The sequence below is a fragment of the Seriola lalandi genome, unplaced genomic scaffold, assembly GCF_002814215.2.
Source record: "Seriola lalandi dorsalis isolate HSWRI2012SDOR001 ecotype SW California unplaced genomic scaffold, Sedor1 jcf7180002053930, whole genome shotgun sequence".
Lineage (NCBI taxonomy): Eukaryota > Metazoa > Chordata > Actinopteri > Carangiformes > Carangidae > Seriola > Seriola lalandi.
This window is the reverse complement of record NW_019524483.1, coordinates 70,634-83,133: the sequence shown is the minus strand read 5'-3', so window position 1 is coordinate 83,133 and position 12,500 is coordinate 70,634. Positions and strand designations below refer to the sequence as shown.

General features: G+C 38.9%; 3 protein-coding genes across 5 annotated transcripts; 2 read left to right on the top strand and 1 right to left on the bottom strand.

The window, feature by feature from the left end:
- Window positions 1-80: 80 nt before the first annotated feature.
- c16h19orf85 (chromosome 16 C19orf85 homolog) lies at window positions 81-2,286 on the bottom strand. Its single transcript, XM_023402412.2, has 2 exons — window positions 2,099-2,286; window positions 81-1,574 (listed from the first exon to the last, which is right to left on the bottom strand). The coding sequence occupies exons 1-2, from the start codon at window positions 2,284-2,286 to the stop codon at window positions 302-304; spliced, it is 1,461 nt and encodes a 486-aa protein (XP_023258180.2). The 3' UTR covers window positions 81-301.
- A 1,783-nt stretch (window positions 2,287-4,069) lies between these two features.
- Window positions 4,070-6,860, top strand: LOC111652169 (mpv17-like protein). Of its 3 annotated transcripts, none has more exons than XM_023402346.2 (6): window positions 4,070-4,139; window positions 4,321-4,389; window positions 4,807-5,150; window positions 5,710-5,780; window positions 5,877-5,906; window positions 6,026-6,860. In XM_023402346.2, exons 3-6 carry the CDS (start codon window positions 4,817-4,819, stop codon window positions 6,143-6,145), a joined length of 555 nt encoding a protein of 184 aa, XP_023258114.1. In that variant the 5' UTR covers window positions 4,070-4,139; window positions 4,321-4,389; window positions 4,807-4,816; the 3' UTR covers window positions 6,146-6,860. The 3 variants fall into 3 exon arrangements, with proteins under 3 accessions (XP_023258114.1, XP_023258113.1, XP_023258116.1); XM_023402345.2 differs by having other exon boundaries at window positions 4,321-4,521; XM_023402348.2 differs by lacking the exons at window positions 4,070-4,139; window positions 4,321-4,389 and adding an exon at window positions 4,533-4,614.
- Window positions 6,861-7,412: 552 nt separating this feature from the next.
- On the top strand, window positions 7,413-12,341 carry rpl18 (ribosomal protein L18). Its single transcript, XM_023402405.2, has 7 exons — window positions 7,413-7,513; window positions 8,159-8,245; window positions 8,386-8,493; window positions 9,275-9,373; window positions 9,488-9,611; window positions 10,950-11,019; window positions 12,210-12,341. Exons 1-7 carry the CDS (start codon window positions 7,511-7,513, stop codon window positions 12,283-12,285), a joined length of 567 nt encoding a protein of 188 aa, XP_023258173.1. The 5' UTR covers window positions 7,413-7,510; the 3' UTR covers window positions 12,286-12,341.
- The last annotated feature ends 159 nt before the right edge of the window (window positions 12,342-12,500 follow it).

Here is a 12,500-nt window from a genome sequence, read left to right as displayed (position 1 = left end):
TTACTCTGTCTAACGTGTTTAACTGAACAAAAAAGATTCTGGTTGAATCCCAAGTGAATCCAGTTTAATTGATTGTAATTACTGTATAATTAGAAATTCAATCAGGGAGCAACCTGAAAAACTACGCTTTGATTGTCAAAAGAACAGATTTGTAACCACAAACATCAAGATGAAAAACAAAAAAAGGTAGTGTGAGTATGAATAACGTTCCCATGTTATGCTTTTATTAAAAAAAGATGAACCCCTTTTGGTGGAAGGTATCATGCTATCACCTTCCTTGCTCAACATTCAAAGGCATTTATTACTTGTTTCCACATACATTCAATATCACACCTGCAGGAAAAAAGCAGTCAGGTGACTTCCCGTCCTTCAGGATATCAGTGAACAGCCAGTCATCCTCATGTGGTGGCGTTGGTATGGGACGGTGCTCAGGATTATGAAGTGGGACTGAGAATGACTGAGCAACACCCTCAAATGGTGTAAAATTCAGGTCATTGTCACAGTTCACAGTCATACAGCGACGGTCTTCCTCTGCTCGCTGGTACGTCTGCAGGTGTGAGACGTTGTAGTGGCAGCTGATCGACGTGGGGAGCTGGTTTTGGCAGATGTCTGAACCTTCAGATGGTTTAAAATTGTTGAATTGTGTCTCTGCAGCGTGGTTCATGGTCAGTCCCTGGTTTCCATGGCAACTATATCCATATTCATATCTGTATTCACCTCTCTCACAGTCTAGATCCTCTACCTCAGATCTGTGCATCCTTTCCGTGAAACTATCTGACTGCTCTGCAAATGTCAAGTCATCTGCACCGACCTCCTGCCCTCCGTCGCCTTGGCGCCCGCAGATACTTTCGAAGTAGGCCTCTACATCCATGCAGCCTCCTAAGTCCTTGCTGCCGACGCTGAATAGATCCATGATGTCTGTCCACGGACTCTCTGCAATGTCAGCGATGCTCTTCTGAGCCTGTGTGCAGGTTGAGTTGTCTGTGAACATTTGGATCGAGAAGTCGCAAGAGTCAAGAGACAACGGAGAGAGCTCCGGAGAGAAGGGGGGAGACATGTCCATATTTTGGCCAGAAGGGATGAAGTTTGAGTTCTGTAGGGCTGTTTGAGTGTCTTCTGAGAGGTTGTTGATTGACTTCGATGGACTTTCACCATCGTAATACTCAGAATGAAAGAGCTCTGCCCCCTGGTAATAGTCTGTACCTTTTGGCGAGCTAATAGATGTGAATTCAACTTGTTTTTTCTTTCTCCCTTTGCCCTGGTTGTTTTTTCTAGTGGTACAGGTGGTCGGGTGTGATTTGGGATGCTGTTTCCAAAGATGTTGCAAGTCTGAGTGATTCTCTTCACTGACCTCAGTTTGATGTGAATCAATAGAGATGTCAGTCCTAGACTTTGAGATGCCACCTGCATCAGTGTGAACGCTGCATTTCTCTGGATCTTGTAGCTGGCTGCTTTGGGAGGGGCTATCAGCCTCTGGCTTCTGTGACTGCAAAGCGGATACGTTTTTCTCCTCATCCTTGAAATAAAGAGCAGATGCTAGTCGGTGGTTTGCTGCCTCTATGTCTGCAAACTTTCTGTTGAGAGAGAAAGATGAAATGCTGAAACAATAGTCGTGTTTTACAGCGCCATGAGATAGTGTTTTCAAATCTTTTTACTTTTCTAATCTTATTACTCTTTCTAGCACATTAAATATGAAGCTACAGTATGGACTGATTACTGAATAGGCCTACCAGGCACAGGCCCAGGGGCACAAGGGGTAAGCGGGCCTCTGGACCAGAAGTCTTGTTGAAAAGTGCAATTCATTTTACAGATAGATATTCACAAAAAATTATATGTATGCATACATATATGTATATATACCTACATACACATACCCTGTAAGAATAGATAGGTACACATCTGTATACATATAAAAATACCTTGGTGAATACTTTATCTGAAAGGAAACTAGTTTATCCCTTTAATCATCTGGTGAATCCTCTGATTCTTCTTGGGACGGACCCCCAGTTTAAGAACCACTGCCTCAAGATACTGACTGGAGCCAACTGTTTTTCACTTTCTCAGCTGACTTCAGTGTTTCTCTGATGGCCCAACACACCTCTGAATCATGTTGTGCAGAAAGCGACGGTGGTTGACCTGGCGTTTGGACGGACGGTTTTTCCGGGGTTTCTGCAGGGTCCTCATCATGTGACCTGCTGCTGAAGTTACAAAAGTGTAGAGGTCGCGACCCCAAGGGACCCCTCTCTCCAAGCCGGTCTCCAGAGTAACAGAGATAGATGGTCGCATGGCTGAAAAAGAGAGAGGGTGAGAGTTCAGAGATAAGTTTGAAGAGGATAGGTTGTGAGGCAAGAGCAAATGAGGATAGACACAGTGAGATGACAAATTCAAGCTGTATCCGTCATGTCACTGAGAAATACTGTGTTGAAATTACAGGAAAATTTTAAGGAATAATTTCTTTCACAGCCACTGAGATCGACAACATTATCATGCACTTTAATCATCTCAAGCCTAAACACAAAATAGCTATCTTGAAATTAAACCAGTTAAAAATTTTACTCATTTCAAATAAGACATTGTCATTTTAACTAAGTACACGTATTCAAGTACTTTGCTTAGCTACAATTTTCAGAGGGAACTGCTGTTTTCTACTCAATTACCTTTATTTCACAGCTCTTAGTTAATCTGCAGATTAGTTTCTATATAGGTTGCACAACCTATGTTGAGTTAAAAAGTACAGTGCATTTCCATAGGTTAGTTTACCAAACAGTACAGTGCATGGGCATATATATATTATATATACAGTATAAAATTGGCTCCACCGCAACCAGCTGCAACATTAAATGCTGTTTACACATCAATGACAATACTGATCCAATAATCCGACATAGATAATAACATAACACTGACAGGTGCCATTTCAAGCATAGACTTTAACTTTTAACTTGAACTATGTGCAAACTGTGTTGTTTGCTATGTTTAGCCTTGTGTTTTATTCAGCTGTATAAAAAATAAGCAGAAAAATCCTCCTTACCTTTCTCCTCCTCAAGCTGCTGTGTGTCTTCTACAAACTGCACTGATTACTGAGGAGGCTTTAGGGAGAGAGGTGTGGTAGTTTAATTGTTGACGTATGTCTGTGCTTGTATTGTGGGTGTGTGCACACAAATTAAGTCAAGTGACGCTCAATGCAAGTGCACAAAATGATTTCCCCCCCCCCAGCAGTATGAATGGAATCCGACTCGACAAATTGATAGTGGGAGAGGAAGTGAGACACGATGAGAGGCTTTGAAAAGAAAGAGGCAATTATCTGAGAAGTCAACCGCTCGTGGAGGTGTGAGCACACGTCTCCATTGTGTGCCACACTAAAGGCAGCTTGTTAAATACTGAGAGACACAAACGCACCAGTTGAGGCAGTTAACAAGCCCTTAATTGATCAGCTAAAACTCTGGCCCTAATTATCACATTCTCAGAGGGAAGAGCTAAGATGGTTGCTAGTGGCTTTAATTGACCTTTGCAATTCAACAGCACAGCTCCCAAGTGCAGAATTTTACATATCTATGGCAGCAGGTGGGTGAATAGGCTGGTCTTTTCACAAAGCTGAGAGAAGAGGAATAAAATAAGAAGTTTCTTTGTATGTGGTTCTTTGTTACTGGTTTACTTTTTCCAGGGCTTTTTTTCTGTAATGCTTTAATTTTAGTTGAGTATTCAGATTTGTAAACTAAAGTTACGTTGAAATGTTTTTATATGTAAATGGTGTGTCTGCTGTAAAAAAAAATCTATTTATTTATTGTAAAAACCTGTTTACAGGATGAGAAATTTCCAGTGTAACCATCCAAAAAATGATCAGCTTTACACAAATTTCTTGTTAAAGCTTTGGCTACAAGCAGATTTTTTTTTCCACTTTATCTCAAACACCTTTCTGGCTCCTTAAATGCAACATCTCAACTTTGATTTCTTTCTTTACTTTAATAAAATCAAGATTTTATCCACCTTATAGCACATAACTCAAAACAGAGAAGTGCTGCTGCAGGAGTGGCATCTATTTATAGTGACACCACATGTGCTTCCTAGCAGAGAGCTGCACAGCTAACTTTCTGCTGTGGGCTCAACTTCAACACTTCACTCAACTGGGAGAATCTGTGGTAAGTAACATTTACCCTTCTGCGCCAACATCAGGGAAAATTACATAAGTGACTTTTATTAACATGACAAGGTATGAGAGGTTTAACAACTCTCACTGCATCATGAAAACATGTTGCCAACTGCAGGTTATTGCTTTGCTGGTCACTTCTTTATCTTTCCTCACATGTGGTATTTTCTCAGATTCCTCTCCAGTGCGCAGATAAAGGTCTTATCACACATTTCCTGCGACAGTGGCAGAACTTTGACCCGGTGAGAAAACCTCTCTCACTAGTAGATTCACCTCAGCTCCGCCTCCTTGTTCAGCAGAACCAATCAGAAAACAGCCTGTGTCTCTTTGGTCTTGGAAATTTAAGGAGAGGGTTAGAAAAGCGCTGCTGAAAGGTAGGTTTGACTGATATTTGGATAAAAGCCATTTCTTACAGTGGTTCAAGACACTGCAGTTATCATTTTAAGTATGAATTTAGAACATCATTGGTGAGTCATACACATTATGTCATGTGACTTTGGTCATTAAACCATCAATTTTGTTTCCTTTCCTTTAACATCAGTTTTATTTGGACATTTATTTTAAAGCCCTCCACTCACTTAAAAGTGTCATACTGTAAAGCAGTGACACCCAGTGGCTTTATTATGAATGAATTCAGCTTTAATCTTCTCTCTGGTCAGATTTTTCATCATGAACCGAGCCTGGGCTGTGTTCAAGGCTCACCCCTACATCAGTAACGTTGTGGGATACACAACTCTGTTTGCCTCTGCTGACGTGATACAGCAGAGCGTGCTCGGTGGGAAACATGCAGCAGGAGCCACATCAGATGGTTCAGCTGGCATCGACTGGTGTCAGACGGCTCGAGTGGCGACCGTTGGTTTCTGTTTCCATGCCAACTTCAATTACCACTGGCTCAGGTGGCTGGAGAGGATGCTGCCGGGGGGCGGAGTGAAGGCGGTGACAGGGAAAGTTGTGGTGGATCAGCTGGTCGCAGCACCTCTCACCATCAGTGCTTTTTATATTGGTAGGTTTGTTACAATGACTAGACTTAAGACTATGACTAAGTCTTTCACTTATTCTTAATCGCCATGTGTGGTTTTATTTGGGTCTTGTATTATTTCTTGAGAAATGCTGTAGCTGTTGTCCTGCTGTTTTTATATTATATATAAATATACCAAAGTATTTTATTTTATTTAAAGTAAATATTCAGTCATTGTTCTTTTATTATTGTCAGCTTTGTTCACCATATACAGTATGTTGATCTGTATGGCTGTCTGCAGACAAATTTATAATTCACTGACTAAAAATGCCATATAAAACCCCATAGCAATAAATTGGAATTAATGAATTGTAATTGTACTCGTCAAACATGTCTCTGTTTTCCTTATAAGAACCAAATTCCACAATTTCTTTGAGGAAACTTCCTAGAAATTATTTGAAACTGACAGACCTGTAAAATTAAGCTTTCCCAGATAGTTTTACTCTGTTTGAAAAGATTAGAAATGTTAGACTGAAGTGGGTTTGAATGATAATCCCAACAGAGGCTCAATAAAACAATGTAACCGTCACCTCTGCCTTCTCAGGTTTAAGTTTACTAGAAAAGAAAGAGGACCCACTTGAAGACTGGAGACAGAAATTCTGGACATCTTACAAGGTACATGAGAAAGTCAAAGGTTGTTGTCAGACTAAATAATAAGAGCTACATGTTTCCAAGATACTATGTGTATATATCTTCTGTTCATCTCTCCAGGCTGGAGTTGTATTTTGGTCAACAATGCAGGTGAGATATTCTTGTATCATCATCATTACTTACACACAGATTCAAAGATACGTCTCACAGACATGCATACATGCATGAGTGAGATATCAATTTCTTTTCAATCTCTTTGATCCTTTCAGGGAGTGAACTTTGCCCTGGTTCCCCCTGTGGCACGGACAGTGTTTCTGGGAGGCATCGCACTGACTTTCACAGTCTTCCTGTGCCACCTCAGACAGCAGCGCGGTCACAAACTTGAATAAACCCTTGATCCTCAGCTCCATCATGCAAGTCTTTTGTAAACCAGCAACATTAGATGAGTCTTACTTACACAGAATTCAGTTGCAGAGTCAATAGATTTAATGAGGAAACTGGGGAGGATTCCTACTGTAAAGGTCACATCTCTGTGAATCAGATGATGAGGGTGTGTGACGGGTTTCTATCTCATTTCAACTTCCTGTACTGAATGCAAATGTAAATTATGATGCAATAGTGTCTGGGTTAAATCCTGCTGATACGCTTGATATGTTGGCGTGACACCCATCACACTGTTTCAGTATCTCATACTGGACTATGTTTGTGGTTGCTGTCATACATTTTTTAATAAATTACAAAAAAAAAAAAAATCATTATCTTTTTTTTCCTTTGAACATTCTACTAAGATTCAAATTGTGTAATATGCCAATAGCTTCTTTGGTCATATTCATTTCGTATTAGAAAATTGAATTTATTACACTAAGAGTTTGAGATTTAACTGGGAAAGATATGAAAATATGATTATTATTACTATGATATATGCCATAAATCTTAGTGTTGGAGGTTTAATTCCCAGCACTGCCTGTTTATTTGTCAAACTGTCCTTGAGCAATGCATTAATGTCGCTCTGTACAAATGTAACAAATGAATATATTTTGGTCAGGGATTATAGCGTTACCTTAAATCAAATGTTTTCTTCCAATAAAAAGCAATAAAAGTGTTTTCCACTTGTTATTATTTCTACTTGGCATCATTTGCAATAAATAAATAAAGAGGTGCTTTTATAAGGTAATGAATGTCTGAATGAAAAATAAAATGTCCACATAAATTAAAGGGCCAAGTTCGTCCATATTGCAAAAATGAATTTCATAACTTACCTTAGGACTCACATGATGTTAGAACAGTTAAAAATTTTGAATAGGGAAATGATATTATCATTATGTGAACTCTCTCACTCTTTAAAGAGGTTATCACTGCACACATGCAAATATTGTAACACTAAGAGGAGTGTTTCTGTTGAAACAATCGATACTCAGATCAGCCCTGCTTTTTTTTTTAAAGCTTTTTATAGGTGAGTTATATTTATGTCTATGAAACCTAGCTGGAATAATTAAAAGGTGGATGATGTGCGCTCATAACTTAAGGAACCAAACAGTAGAAATCTATGCAACAAATCAAATTATGCATTAAATAATCAATAATAGCCGTCTCTCCTGCTGTTTCCACCACTGGAGGCACCATTCTAAATCCTCACAGGTAGTTTGGCCCCCAGGAAGCGCGTGCTTAGTAGCCAATCAGAGACCCGAGATTTCAGAGCATTGTTTATCGCGAGACCTCGGCTCTTCCTTTTCCCTTTTCGCTCTGAGTCCAAGATGGTAGGTAACGCTAGTAGAATTTTTAAAACACGATACCCTGTGTATCCACGATCATCCTCTGAATTAAAGTATCACACCTTTTTAATGACAACAGTAACTGGTTCTGAACATGATTTACGTTACAGCCCTGCCATGATTTCGTGATTTTTGACCATGTTATACATATTAGCTTACCCTCTGTGGTGCCGACATTAGTGCTGCATCCACTTCACGCCGTGAGGTTGATCTAAAAATGGCTTTGGAAGTGGTTTCAGAATTCCGGATATTGTATTAAACCATATTCTTTAGTCCCATAAATTTAACGTGTGTTTCCAAATGTTAAACTCTGCTTAACGTGAGCTGTAGGCTTGTTCTCTGTGCAGTTTTTGATAGCAGTTAGCAGTGGAGTGTCAACGTGTGAACCGGACACTGCTACACGTTAAACCAGTTGTTTTCACTAGTAGTATAAATTTTACTACTACTTTAAACTTGTTTTAATTAATTCGTTTTGTCCGAATTAGGCTAAACTGTGCAATGAGTTCAGCCACTTAGCCCAGTTGTAAGATTTCATTGTGTCACTCAAGACGTTGGAGACTGAGTTTAAAGAAGCTGCTTGTTCATGAATTAGTGTTTATTGTGTTAATGTGCTTATGTTCACTTTTCAAGGGAGTTGACATCAGACACAACAAGGACCGTAAGGTGCACAGGAAAGAGCCAAAGAGCCAGGATATCTATCTGAGACTCCTGGTCAAGGTAAATCTTCCACACGTTTTCCTCATTGGGATGGTAGCACTACCACCACCAGTAGTAGTAGTAATTTCTGTCATCTTGGCACAATACTAATCAGTCTGATCACACACAATGTATCTAACCATCCTGCTGGTTTCTTACAGTTGTACAGGTTCCTGGCCCGTCGCTCTAATGCTCCCTTCAACAAGGTTGTCCTGAGGAGGCTCTTTATGAGCAGGACCAACAGGCCTCCCATCTCTGTCTCCCGCCTGGTCAGTCTCATCCCCCTCACCATGTCCACCACTAATGAATCCTGTGCTTGTTCTTACTAGATAGTGGTACTGTTGGAGCCAGTTGTAGTTGGTCAACATCAATTGATGACATGTAAAATTCAGATTGAATGTTGAGTTCAGGGATGCCTTTATTCAAACCACTGGATAAGTGATAGTGCAGATGTGACTAGTTGATATAAGTGTTTTGTTTTTTTGGTTAATGTATAGGATTTAGTGTTTGCTATTGGTCTCATTCTGTCAGTCTTGGTGGCCTGACAATTTTTTTTGTCTTAACATCCATGGCCTCGTGACCCTGCACTGAATATGATCCTATGAGTTCAATGCAATAGTGCGAAAAAAGCATCTGATTGGTGCTTAATATAGCAGTTACCCTGAGTTATGGTGTTTAGGGAGAAAAAGTTGTGATGGTTGATACTTAATTGTGTTTATTTAGTCTGTTCTGCTCTCTTGTTGTTCTGAGTTTTGTGATGAATTTGGGATTGAGTTAACTAATTTGGATAGAATTGATGATCAACATGTTTTCCTATTTGCCTCCTTTTGTTGCCTCTCAACACAATACTAAATTAAATCTCCTTATTTTGAAGTATTCCTTTATTGTAAAAGGAATTAATTGTGGACCAAACTGAATGTTATCAGAATTACTTTGTTCATCCACTAACCAATTACATCATTATTGCAAATCAAACAAGTTTTATTACATAATTGACTATATTAGACAGTTTTATCAGTTGACTTTCTGACTCTGTTTCCCCTTTTCCAGATTCGTAAGATGAAGATGCCCGGCCGTGAGAACAGAATCGCTGTTGTTGTGGGAACCGTCACTGATGATGTCAGGATTCAGGATATCCCCAAGCTCAAGGTAATTACTCCTTTTACGGTGTTTTCTGATGAATATATCAATGGTTGGATCTTCCTCAACACTGATGTTGGAAATCTCTGAGAAAGTTCTCATGTCCTGTTTGTTGTCCCACAGATCTGTGCTCTGAGGGTGACCGATGGTGCCCGCAGCAGAATCCTGAAGGCAGGCGGTCAGGTGATGACCTTTGACCAGCTGGCTTTGGCTTCTCCCAAAGGACAGGGCACAGTGCTGCTGTCAGGTAATTAAACGTCTAGCTATAAATTTAAACTAACACAATGCAATTGAAGTACTTTAAATAAGTAGTGACTGTATGATTGTTGTCAGGGCATCAAGCACTAAATACAAATGTGTCCTACAGTGCTGTCAGTTGAGTGTAGTGGTTGAAATTGCCACTAGGGTTACCCATGTTAAATTTTCACGTTTATGGTGCATCTGGGTACGTTGGATCGATGTCTTCAAGCATGGAAACTTATGTGACAACAGGAACTGCCTTTAGTCAACAGTACTATTGTGATTTCACTCAGGATTGTTTAGTCACTGTAGGGAGGTGTATAACACTGCTACCAAACAGTAATGACTGGGCAGCTGCTCTCTGTGTCTGAATGAAGTAGACTCATACACTTTCAAGGGAACTTGGTGTATTGTACTGTGATAGATAAATTTGCTTGAATTAAGAAAGATTTTCATCCATTTTCTGGCTTGATTGTTACCAGATAGTTTAACATTTCTCTGCAATCATTTGTACGCTGTATCGACCTTTCTTTGGTTTTATTTGTTCAGCACAATTCACCTATTTGTTCAGAGCCCCAAATTTCTCAACTTTATGCTTTGTGTGGCAGGCATCTCTTAAAAGTAATAGTATCCACTATCCACCCCTATTATTGGATCTTTGCAAAAGAACGGGCGCCTGGAATCTGTTGTGTTGACCCATGTTGTTTGAACAATTGTATTATCAGCAGTCAAAACATGTTGTTTTCTTTGCCAACGAACTCAAAACTATTCACCAGTAAATATGAGCAAGCCTCACATGGTTTTCTTTCTAAAATACTGAATCTGCACATGTATGTGGTTCTTCCATGAGGCCAAATACATCAGAGGTTATCCTAAGTCATAGATTGGTTAGATTGTATTTAATGTCAAAAGGTTCACTCTTTTAAAAAAAATTAATACAATAAATGCAATGGCACATTTATTAAAAAATAAATAAATAAAACAACTAGTCAAAGGCTGTAAAAAAAAAAAAAAAAAAAAAAAAAAAAGTGAACCTGTCAGTCTCTCATAGCCACTATTAATGTTCCCCTAAACTGTAATCTAAGCAAATGACAAGTTGACTTCTATTGACAGAGTTTAACTTGAACTTTTAATTAAATCTCAAGGTACACATATACAAACTATCTTAAATGGTATGTTAGTATTAAATATTTATGAATGGAAGCTGTATTTTTAGACAGTGAATCAACTTATCTTAGCAATTACAGGCTACATTTAACCTTTCAGTCTACAGACTGACTATTGTTCATCAGATGCTGCATAGCATTTGTAACATCTCATACTCTAACATTTGTTTGTTCTCCAGGACCCCGCAAAGGCAGAGAGGTGTACAGGCACTTTGGAAAAGCCCCTGGAACCCCTCACAGCCACACCAAGTACGTATACAGATGATGTATTGGTACTGTTGTTAAACACAGAATGACCGCCTCAACAGTCTCACCAATTGATAATTTTGCACCACTACTTTGTTCAGTCTTGTGCCTGGTTACCACACAGGCCTGAGTAGAAGATGATGACTTTCTTATGTAAACTGCTTTGAAAATACTGAGTCTTGCATTTTCATAATAGACATACTGTGTGTCATTACACATTCAGCGGTATTGTCTCATCTTGCTATCTGCATCTCACTTCTACTCTTTCTGATGATGACTTAATACATCAATTATTTAACGCTAAATGTTGTGAACATGGTGAAAAAAAACATCAATAGGCTGTTTGTTTTTTATTGTATTTGGATATCTCAACTTACTCAGCACTTTTTTTACGATTATTGCATGTGTACAAAAGGTTTCAGATATGGTATATCTACCTACCTAGATTTATTGTTTGATCTTGTTTTCATGCACAAGTAGGAGGTGTGAGGAGCGGAGTTGTCTTTTTAGTTACGAAGCTTGTCTTATATTCTGGTCTATATGGAAATATACAGTACAGTGCTTGTTTTAGGGAATTTCACATGTTGTGATATGTTTGACATGGTGACAACACAATTCTTACACAACACTGAAAATTATATAAAATTTTCACCACAAAATTAATTTGACTTAAATTTCCTACACAAAGAATCATTTTCTGTAGAATCTCTTTTATCGTAAAGTTAATTGGACTGTTATTGTACAGGTTTAGAGAAATTGTAATCTATATGCTACATTATCAGTTAACAACTCAACTGTCACACCTTTTTCTGTATGACAGTTAATATTACCAAAGATGATCTAAATAACTTTGCTATGAAAGTTTTTATTCTAGTTTTTATTCAAAGCCCTTCACCATACACACTCACCATAAGTTGTGGAGTTTGTCATTTATTAGAAAGAGTTATAACTTGTGTTAAGTTGTGAGATCAATAACTTTACTGTTGTTGAGCTCCCAAAGTATGTAATGATGCAGAACATACAAACTCTGATTTGGTGGCTCTCAGGTAAAAGGGAGAATTATATTGTTTTAATTGGCACTAGGTTGGCAATGTGGTCATTTGTAAGGCAGCATTGGTGGGAAGAAAATGAATAATACATGATGGTTTTTTGGTGCCATCATGTCATACTAAACTGCTCTTTCTCTTCTCCAGGCCCTACATCCGCTCCAAGGGCAGGAAGTTCGAGAGGGCTCGTGGTCGCAGAGCCAGCCGTGGCTACAAGAACTAGTCTGTCGTTTTGTTTTCCATGCAATCTGATAAAAATAAAAGATTGGCTGTACAAAATGAGTTGTCTTTTGTGTTTTATTGAATGGCTGACACATCACAGTAGACCAACAGGATATGGCCAAAACAAATTCATTTACAGCTTTTTTTCCCCCCACTTGTACAGACCCTACTGAGGGTCTAACGTAAAGGTGACTTCACAAATCCTTTGGTCGGAAT

What these genes read in the sequence shown, in the direction of transcription:
- c16h19orf85 (XM_023402412.2), bottom strand. Translation starts at nt 2,286, where the DNA reads ATGCGACCATCTATCTCTGTTACTCTGGAGACCGGCTTGGAGAGAGGG. An exon ending in CTGCACAACATGATTCAGAG is followed by an intron (nt 1,575 to 2,098) that starts GTGTGTTGGGCC and finishes CTCTCTCAACAG; the next exon opens with AAAGTTTGCAGACATAGAGG.
- LOC111652169 (XM_023402346.2), top strand. Translation starts at nt 4,817, where the DNA reads ATGAACCGAGCCTGGGCTGTGTTCAAGGCTCACCCCTACATCAGTAAC. An exon ending in AATTCTGGACATCTTACAAG is followed by an intron (nt 5,781 to 5,876) that starts GTACATGAGAAA and finishes TCATCTCTCCAG; the next exon opens with GCTGGAGTTGTATTTTGGTC. An exon ending in TATTTTGGTCAACAATGCAG is followed by an intron (nt 5,907 to 6,025) that starts GTGAGATATTCT and finishes TGATCCTTTCAG; the next exon opens with GGAGTGAACTTTGCCCTGGT.
- rpl18 (XM_023402405.2), top strand. An exon ending in ATCTGAGACTCCTGGTCAAG is followed by an intron (nt 8,246 to 8,385) that starts GTAAATCTTCCA and finishes GGTTTCTTACAG; the next exon opens with TTGTACAGGTTCCTGGCCCG. An exon ending in CCATCTCTGTCTCCCGCCTG is followed by an intron (nt 8,494 to 9,274) that starts GTCAGTCTCATC and finishes CCCCTTTTCCAG; the next exon opens with ATTCGTAAGATGAAGATGCC.